General features: G+C 46.2%; 1 protein-coding gene across 2 annotated transcripts; it reads left to right on the top strand.

Annotated features, from left to right (window-relative positions):
• Positions 1-344: 344 nt before the first annotated feature.
• Positions 345-9,177, top strand: RDH12 (retinol dehydrogenase 12). 2 transcript variants are annotated; one of them, XM_086320114.1, is made up of 7 exons: positions 345-577; positions 2,016-2,134; positions 2,619-2,774; positions 3,428-3,532; positions 4,265-4,474; positions 6,979-7,168; positions 8,330-9,177. In XM_086320114.1, the coding sequence occupies exons 1-7, from the start codon at positions 510-512 to the stop codon at positions 8,430-8,432; spliced, it is 951 nt and encodes a 316-aa protein (XP_086176240.1). In that variant the 5' UTR covers positions 345-509; the 3' UTR covers positions 8,433-9,177. The 2 variants fall into 2 exon arrangements, with proteins under 2 accessions (XP_086176240.1, XP_086176241.1); XM_086320115.1 differs by having other exon boundaries at positions 349-553.
• Positions 9,178-9,903: the final 726 nt, after the last annotated feature.

Here is a 9,903-nt window from a genome sequence, read left to right as displayed (position 1 = left end):
CAATCTCTACCCCTTCCCCATCAAGGGAAACCACTCTGCTGAATTCTCTCATCGTTCTCCTTGCCTATTTTAATCACACTGTATTTCAAATATCATGGGGTCTGTTGCTGAAGTTAAAAATATTCTATTTTGCAGGTGTGGAGCTGGGGGTGGTTGAGAGAATACACCTCCTAGATAAGAGAAATGATTGAGGATGGGAAAGTTAGGGGGCTGTTCTCCATCTGCCCTCATTCTCTTTGCTAATGTGAGGCTCTGCTCTTTTCTCTATCCTCCTCCCCCAGGACTACATCTCCCAGCAGGCTGTGCTCTGACAGTGCTCGGATTTAAATAGGATTCTGGGCTACACTCAGAGCCAGGCTGTTGCTGAGCACCCAGGATCGAGAGGAGCTGGAGGAGAGAGAAGCAGCAAGAAGCAGCCAAGAGTTGGAGCCAGACCAGGAGAAGCCTGAGCCAGAGTTGGAGTAGAAGTTGCTCTTGCTGAAGCAGCAGCAACTAAAGAAGTTGAAAAGATGCTGGTTGTCTTGGGACTGCTCACCTCCTTCCTTTCTTTCCTGTATGTGATTGCTCCATCCATCAGGTTTGTCTTAATTCAGTAATTCATTGAATAGTTTACAAAGCCCTGAGTTGGGAGCCATGGAGCTTGTAAGGAGATGAGTTCTCAGCTGCTGAAGGAGGAGAAAGGGATGGAGGCCAAGGGAGAGAAAGTCAAGGCAGAAAAAGCACGAAGGAAGGAGGTGGTTATGAATACCATGGTGGAAGATGAGAAGGAAGCACCTGGGGCTGGGAGAGGAGAGGTGGGTTTGAATTCTGAAGCTAGTGAAAGGCTGCATGGATGACTCTAGTAAGTAGCTTGAAAGCCATCTTATGGGGGAGCCCTTGCTCTTTCATTCTACTCCCTTGGGTTCCTCTGAAGACCTCCCTTTCTTCAGTATCCCCAGTCAAGGTGGGCTTGCTGCATTACCATGGGTGGTCCATGCCAAGGGACTCATTGTTAAGTACCAGGCATCTTGGGAAGGAAACAAACTCTCCCCACTTTGAAACTACTGACAAGTAATGTTTGGGGATGGCTATTTTGCTGTAAGATTTCTGGGGTTGTCAGAGAAATGTGTGTTCTGACTAGAGAATTTTTAAATTGCTGATGGCCAAGAAGGTTAAAGGGACATATCAAGGACAAAGTATTACTCTAGGTCCTGGCAGAGAAACCTGGGTTCAGATTCTAGTTTTACCACTGTTAGCAAGTGAACTTCTTCAAGCCTCAGCTTTCTCCATTGTAATATGGGGATAATAACAGAATGACTGAATTAAGTTTCCTTGGAAAGAGCCTGGCTTAGTGCTTGGCAGCTGGATGATGTTCAGGTCATGTCAGGTCTGTTCCTTCCTGTCCTATTTTGGGGAACTTGTCAGGTCAACTCTATGTAAAAGAATGCTCTTCGCACAGAGGTCTGAGCAAGGGAGGTTTTCCTCTCTGTGCACTGACGGCTAGAATGAAATCTCTAATAAGATGGCAGAATATTCTGGCTCTCTTAAAACTGGCAAGGCAACCCAAGAGCCATGTTTACATATGGAACCCCTGGAGGTGCTGCTCATCAGTTACTCACCACTGATGCTTATTGGAGACCGAGGGCTCAGGACCACTGATTGCACGAATGCCCACCCCTCTCATGTTTGTGGCGCAGGTTAGAGGAGGAATCTGACCTCTGAGAACCTCTAGAATTAAGAGCAAGATATCTTTGTTATCTAACAAGGAAGGTCTCCATTGGCTCTGGCTCAAGAGAATTGATTTTATTTGCTCTGATGATCATTTGTAGCTTCCAGGCACATGACCTCCCCACCTGAGCTGATAAGCAGGAGACTGTCTTGCTCACTGGGACAATGCTGTCCCCTGAAGATTAGCTGCTTTAGATCTCCTGACAACAATGCAAAGAAATCCCTCTTTGAGGGCAGGTGGGTTTTATGAATCTCCTTCTGGGGTTAGAAGAGATGGTGCATAAATGTTTTGTTTCCTTTGCCTATAGGAAGTTCTTTGCTGGCGGGGTTTGTAGAACAGATGTGCAGCTTTTTGGGAAGGTGGTGGTGATCACTGGTGCCAACACAGGCATCGGCAAGGAGACAGCCAGAGAGCTCGCTCGCAGAGGCAAGTCTTTCCCTTCGTCTCCACAGGGCAGGACCTTCTGCCTTTCTTGCTAGGAGCTCTGCTCACATTCCCTTATCTTTCCTCCTGGGCTTTGAGGTTGTGGCCAGGAACTCAAGGATCCTGGGGTTCAAGTCCAGCTGGGACACCAACTTACTCTATGTCCTGAAACCTTCCTTCCTGCCTGCCCCTTCCTTATTATATAAAGTAAGGAAAACAGTGATGCCTGCGTATAATATTGATCAGGTTGGTTATTCTAAAAGGAGGTCCTTAGCTATGGTAAATATAAAACCAGGGTTGTGAAAATCAGGGTTCCCAGCCTGGGCTGAAGCTGATAGCAAAGAGAATCCAGAAGTGGCAATATAGCCACTCATTGTTTTAAGAATGGTGAGGGGGAGTGCTCTGCCCACCAGTCCTGAACTCACTCACTAGACTCTTCTTCAGCCCAGGCTCTGAACTTGTAGTCCTCTGTTTGTTTCGGCCCTAGGAGCCCGAGTATACATTGCCTGTCGAGATGTACTGAAGGGGGAGTCTGCTGCCAGTGAAATCCAAGCTGATACAAAGAACTCCCAGGTGCTGGTACGGAAACTGGACCTATCTGATACCAAATCCATCCGAGCCTTTGCTGAGGGCTTCCTGGCAGGTGAGGCCCCAGTAGGTGGCTAGAAAGGCAGGAAGCTGGGTGTGGGAGTGGCTGCTCCACCCTGGACCATCTCTAACTGTAAATCAGAACCATCACAGATCCCACTGGACAGGTTCTGCCGCATGAACTAGCAGGGCAGGGAACTGGCACAGGGACAGCGGGTGGACAGGTTGGGCAGGATCCTTATCATTCTCTTGCCCCAGAAGTGGGGATGTTGGAAGTGTCAGCTCCCTGTCTGGGCTTGCACCTTGGCATCATGGTGTGGCCCTGATGCCACGCTCTTCTTTGATTCTGAGAATCAGCGTTCTGTGGCCACAGGCACTAGAGGAAGTTGTGTTGCTGCTAATACTCTTCTGTATCTTGGAAAATGACCATCTCCCATCAAGGACTATGAAATCTATGAAGGACAGGGACCGTGTCTGTCTTATTTACCACTGTGTGCCCAGTGCCTAGCCCAGCCCCGAGTCAGTAACTGAATACACATTTGCTGAATGAATGGATGAATGGTGTCCGAGAAGACAACAGCAACCAAAATTAGAAACGCAGTGATAGCGGTTACAGAATATCACTGAGATAGGCCCAAAGGCAAGGAACAAACACTCAGAAGTGGGACAGGCAGCTAACCACATGGTCTCCTTGGCTGTGCTCTTTAGAGGAAAAGCAGCTTCATATTCTGATCAACAATGCAGGAGTGATGCTGTGCCCGTATTCCAAAACAGCTGATGGTTTTGAAACCCACTTGGCAGTCAACCACCTGGGTGAGTATCTTTGAGTGACTGAAAAGCAAGGCATACTGGTTTTTCCTTCATTATCTCTCTCCTAACCAGTACAAAAAAGTGAGCTCCTCTTACTCACACCATTAAGAAATCCCCCAAATTAGGAGATACCAGGAAGAAGAATGTCATTCTTGAAGGGAACCATGGTGGTGAAGACTTGCCAGGCAGGGCCAGATGTGGGGGTGCAGGGATCTTTGGCTGCAGGGGGTCAATTACTGTAACAAGTAAACCAAGGGTTGGTCCATGGAGGAGGCAGACCTTTGAGACTTGAGGTATGAGAGAGGTTATGGTTCAGAGTTCAAGGCAATGGCTTTCATGAGGGTGTCATGGAGCATGTTCTCTGATCATAAGCACATGTTATTTTCCCTGAATATTTCATCCTTCCTTAGTCCATGGCCACAGCTGTGTGATCATAGCTAGAGGGGAGATGTCCAAAGCTCGCAGTTGCCCCTCACTGGGGCAAGGGCAAAGGTAGAAATAACTACAGGTTACATCTGTATTGCCTTACCTACAGTCCAGCTCTGGCCCTTGCCTTGAGAACTCCACTAACTCAGACTGACTGACCACTAGTGCTAAGTTGCTCATTGTATCAATGAGCTCATACCCAGAAGAGAGTGAGCTAGTGCTAAAGTCCTGTCATACGCCAGCTCTCACACCCAAGCCCAGGCTGCCAGTCCACTCTTACATTCCCCCCCCCACTGGCTCTCCTCACAGGTCACTTCCTTCTCACCCACTTGCTCCTGGGGCGGCTGAAGGAGTCCGCCCCTGCACGGGTGGTGAACCTGTCGTCAGTGGCCCACCATCTCGGCAAGATTCGCTTCCATGATCTCCAGGGTGACAAGTACTACAACTTGGGATTCGCTTATTGCCACAGCAAGCTGGCCAATGTGCTCTTCACTCGCGAGTTGGCCAAGAGGCTCAAAGGTGAGTCTAGAGAAAGGGCCAGAGTTAAGACGGCAAAAGCGAGGGCTCAGCCCAGTTTCGAGGTTGGCAGAAACTTCTGAAGTCAGAATGTCAAGCATGCACATTTCTGTGGCAGCTCTGTGCACTAAGGAGAATGAGGTTACAAACAGAGTGAAAAACGAATGAGGTTATAAAACAGAGTCCTTGCCCTTGGGAAGGACTGTTAAAATTGAACAGGGGTCAGGAAAACCTATAAACCGTATGTGTTTTGTTACATCTTATTGGGTTGGCCAAAAAGCTCATTTGGGTTTTTCCATAACATCTTACAGAAAAACCTGAATAGACTTTTTGGTCAACCCAGTATTTCATATTTATAATCTCATCTGATTTTTAAAATAATTTTATTTATTTTTGACTGTGCTGGGTCTTCATTGCTGTGAGGGCTTTTCTCTAGTTGGGAGAGTAGGGGCTACTCCCTAGTTGCAGCGTGCAGGCTTCTCATTGCAGTGGCTTCTTTTGTTGCAGAGCATGGGTTCTAGCGCATGCAGGCTTCAGTAGTTGGGGCACATGGGCTCCGTAGTTGCGGCTCCTGGGCTCTAGAGCACAGGATCAATAGTTGTGGCGCACAAGCCTAGTTGCTTCACAGCATAAAGGATGCTGCTGGATCAGGGATCGAACTCATGTTTCCTGTATTAGCAGGCAAATTCTTTACCACTGAGCCACCAGGGAAGCCCTCATCTGATTTTTTCATGACAACCTCTTGCAACAGGCAGAATAAGTATTATTTTTACTGTTTTATGGGTCCACACTGAGATTCAGAGAAGTGGCCAGCCCAAGATTATACAACAAGTGAAGGACAAGGACTGTAATGTGGGGACTGTGATTTAAGTCAGGTTGCTTCCTTTACTGGGCCTTCTGCTGAGGTTCACATGGTGAGCTGAGCTACAGAGTGGCCACTTGCTGCCTGGAGTCAGGGTTTCAGATACTTGGGTCTGAGTTTTTGCTCTGCCATATGCAGAGCCACGTGTATATGCAAACATGTCCCTTTAATCTCCCTTGACTTCATCCCTTCAGCTGTAAGGGGAGGTGAGGCCACTCTTAATCCTATGATTCTATGCTCCCCTGGAGTTTTTGTTGAGCTGTAGACTTTGATATCTTTGAATCTAGAGGACCATTTGCTCTAGTGAATAAGCCAGAGTTTGGGGGAAATGGTATTTACTATCAGAATGCAGAAAGTAGAAGAATCGGGTAACTCTGTTCAATGTCATATGGTGGCCTGGGTAGGAGGGGAGCTTGGGGGAGAATGGATACATGTATATGTATGGCTGAGTCCCTTTGCTGTCCATCTGAAACTATCACAACATTGTTAATCAGCTATACTCCGATATAAAATAAAAAGTTAAAAAATACTAATAATGACAACAATAACTGAGAGTTTGTATGTGCCATGTACTATTGATGTCTTTACTCATTTAATACAATATTCCTATGAGGTAAATGCTATTATTTTTCCCCTCCCTACAAAGAAAGAAATGAGCACAGATATCTTAAGAAACTTGCCCAAGCAGGATATATTATTCCTAAATGAGACAGGATTCAAATCCAGGCCGCTTGGAAGTCCATGCTCTTTGCTCTACATCAGGGTTCAGACCTTAGCTCTGCAACCTGCTAGGTGGGACCTTGGGCAATTTCCTTAACCTGTCTGATGAGAACTCAATTTTCTTAGCTATAAGTGGGCTTCTTAGTATTGCTTACCTCATGAACCTCTTTGAGAGTCAAATGAGATAACATGTAAAATATCTGGCACAGCCCTTGGATGTAATAAATACTGAAGACAGTAGAGGTAGCAGGGGTGTCTTAGGGGCCTGTCAGTAGCCCCCATCATATCCATCAACACCCCTCAACCTATATACTTCATCAAATGTGCTTGCCTGGCAAATGCAGTTTACAACAAGGTCCTAGCTTCCTACCTTCTAACAGAATTGTTACCCCTGAGACCCTCCAATAGAAATTCCAAAGACACCATTGAAGCCAAAGATTAAGATAACACTGAAACAGGGACTTCCCTGGTGGTCCAGGGAGTTCACCTCCCAGGGCAGGCGGTATGGATCTGATTGCTGGTTGGGAGGTAAGATTTCATAGGCCTCATGGCCCAAACACCAAAATATAAAACAGAATCAATATTGTAACAAATTAAAGACTTTAAAATCAGTCCACATAAAAGAATCTTCAAAAGAAAAGATGACACTGAAATAGGACCTTCAACCAAGCATTCCATCTGGCACATAGAAGGCTGAGAAAGTTATAGATTTTTCTGGATAACATCAATGAATTACTTGTGAGCTTCTACCTGGCGACTTAGCGGCTAAATCACCACCACCACCTCCACCTGGCTAGAAGTGGTGTCTTTGGAACACAGGGGTTCTCGAGGCTCTTCTTGTCGCTTGTGCATGATGGTGCAGGAGGTGAGCTGTTTTCCTGGCTGGGACTGTGTCTCTGGTCTAACTGTGCCCTCTTTGCCCTAGGCACGGGAGTCACCACCTATGCAGTGCACCCAGGCATCGTCCGCTCCAAGTTGGTCCGACACTCCTTCCTGCTGTGCCTGCTTTGGCGGCTCTTTTCCCCCTTCCTCAAGACGACGTGGGAGGGGGCCCAGACCAGCCTGCACTGTGCGCTGGCTGAGGGCCTGGAGCCTCTGAGCGGCAAGTACTTCAGGTGAGTAGCAGCTGTGTGCCTGCCGGGGGAATCCGGATTCAGGCTGGGCCAGTAAAGCAAGTGCTTTTACTTTTTAAAGGAAGCTTAGATTTGATACATAGGCTTCTCTAGTGGCTCAGTGGGAAAGAACCTGCCTGCCAATGCAGGAAACGTAGGTTCAATCCCCAGGCCAGGAAGATTCCCTGGAGAAGGAAAATGGCAACCCACTCCAGTATTCTGGCCTGGAAAATCCTATGGAAAAAAAAAAAAATCCTATGGAGCCTGGCAGGCTACAGTCCATGGGGTTCTCAACAGAGTCAGACATGACCTAGTGACTAAACAAAAGCTTTGAAACTTGGCAAGAACTGGTTTCAACAACAACAACAAGGGTTGGTTTCATGGCTCGGTTTGAAGCCTGTGGGCCACAATTCCAGGTAAGCTTTGCAGAGCCTTTTTCTTTTCGCTGAAGCTTTTGGCTGACTTCCTTCATGAATTTTTAAATAGCACATAGCACAAAGCTCCAGGGCAAAGCCACTGCTTCCCAGCGTGAACTCTGTCTCCCAAAGATGCCGAGATTGGCACTAACTGATGGGATGTAAGAATAGACATTTTGTGGTCTACTAGATGAGCTAGCCTGGGGTCTGATCACCACCAGATTTCAAAGGATTGGTGAGCGTAAGTGACATTCTGTGGTCTCTGAAATAGAAGGTCTCTGAAATAGTGGACCTCTGAATAGTGGTCCCTGAAACCACTGCAAAGTGACATGAACATGTTCCTCTGCTATACATTTGTTTTTAAAATATTTTATGCTGTATATAAGACAGATAACCAACAAGGACCTATTATATGGCACAGGGAAAGCTACTCAGTACTCCGTGATAACCTTTATGAGAGAAGAACCTAAAAAAGAATGAAGATATATACATGTCTAACTGAACCACTTTGCCGCACACCTGTGCCTAACACAACACTGTAAATCAACTCGACACCAAGAAAATTAAAATTTTTGAAAAGTCAATACAAAACCCCAAATATTTTAAAATTGCGTTTTAGTACAGTTAGTTTCCTTTTTATCTAATATATTTTATACAGTTAGAAATCTATTCCAAGGAGGAGGACGTGAACTTTTCCGGACTGTCCATTTTCACACCTGGATATTCACTCTCTTTCTCTGCCCTCCAGTGACTGCAAGAAGACCTGGGTGTCGCCCAGGGCCCGGAACAATAAAACGGCTGAGCGCCTGTGGAATGTCAGCTGTGAGCTTCTGGGAATCCAGCAGGAGTAAACCTGGTGGAAGAGGCATGGTTGTATCAGGCCGAGACCACACCATGAGAAACAGGGACGGAGGAGAAAGCCTACCCTGCAGGCTTGTCCTGGCAGGCTGCTGTAGTGAACTCTGACCTGCTGTGATACTCCCAACCCTTCTAGAAATCTTTGCACACCCAACACTCTCATGAGGCTGGCTCATGGCATAAGATGGTCACACCTACAGAGCACTCTTCTCCAAGACTTACAGAGACTCTTGGGCCAGGAGAATGGGGCAGATGTCAGGCTGGGCATGAGAATGGCAGAAGAACCTGGGAAAGTGGCTCAGTTTCCTCACCAAGACCAGGAATGCCAGTCAGCACACTCAGCTGAGGGGATGAACATCAGTGTTACATCTTTCTAGGATCTATAGGCTCAAAGACTATTGACTGATCTCTTTCCTCTTTGTAACGCTAGTCTGGAGTCTGGACCAACTCAGGAGGATCTTGGCTCAACCTTGGCTGACTTTATTTCCTTCCTCTGAGCATCCTGGAGCCATAGTGTAAAGGCTCCAGTGTAAAGGCACAACAGCCTGTTCTCTCTTTCCAGTAGTTTTTTTTTTTTTTTAATTAAAAACAATTTTTTCAGCTTTATTGAGATATAATTGACATATAACGTTGTATAAGTTTGGACCTTCCCATTTTCAATCATGTAGATGGTTTCTTTTCCTAAAGAGTTGCCTTTGCCTCAATTTTAGAGAAAATAAAGACTGTGTATTCATCTTATTGCCTTATTTATTCTTTCAGGGTAGCAAGGGAGAAATGAAACCAACGTCAATGAGTAATATTTCACTTTCTTCCCACTGACCCATAATCTTCTTATAATATGTCCTCTAGGTACAGAATAAGATGGTTCAGTTGGGTGTTTTCTCAAGTTTCTTTCAGCTCTCACATTTTACTATTTAAGAAGTGGTAGGAGTGATTTAAATTATACAGATGCTGAGCTTCACTATAGATCAAGGTCAGAGGCAGTAGAGGACTTCATTTAATTTGATACTTAAAGACAGAAAAATCAAGCTCTGATAAACCCTCTAATTAAAACCATAGATCTCTTCTCTTCTGGCCTCCCTGTTCCCGTCTACTGTGGCCCTGGGTGACCTGCTCCTTGCCTTAAGTGCTGAAGGTCACCAAGAAGAGACAGAGAGATGCCAAATTTTTAAGTCAATTGACCCAAGAAATTATGTTATTGCTTCCAGTTTGAACATATCCAAAGGGCATATGGGAGAAGGCAGTGGCACCCCACTCCAGTACTCTTGCCTGGAAAATCCCGTGGACAGAGGAGCCTGGTAAGCTGCAGTCCATGGGGTCGCGAAGAGTTGGACATGACTGAGCGACTTCACAGCTATTTGTAAGGCCTCCCCAGACAGCCATTTTGCTTTTTTGCATTTCTTTTCCATGGGGATGGTCTTGATCCCTGTCTCCTGTACAATGTCACGAACCTCATTCCATAGT

Source organism: Bos grunniens, chromosome 10 (assembly GCF_055505025.1).
Source record: "Bos grunniens cultivar Pamir isolate PY7600 chromosome 10, Bosgru_T2T1.0, whole genome shotgun sequence".
Classification (NCBI taxonomy): Eukaryota; Metazoa; Chordata; class Mammalia; order Artiodactyla; family Bovidae; genus Bos; species Bos grunniens.
This window is presented reverse-complemented; position numbering and strand designations above follow the sequence as displayed.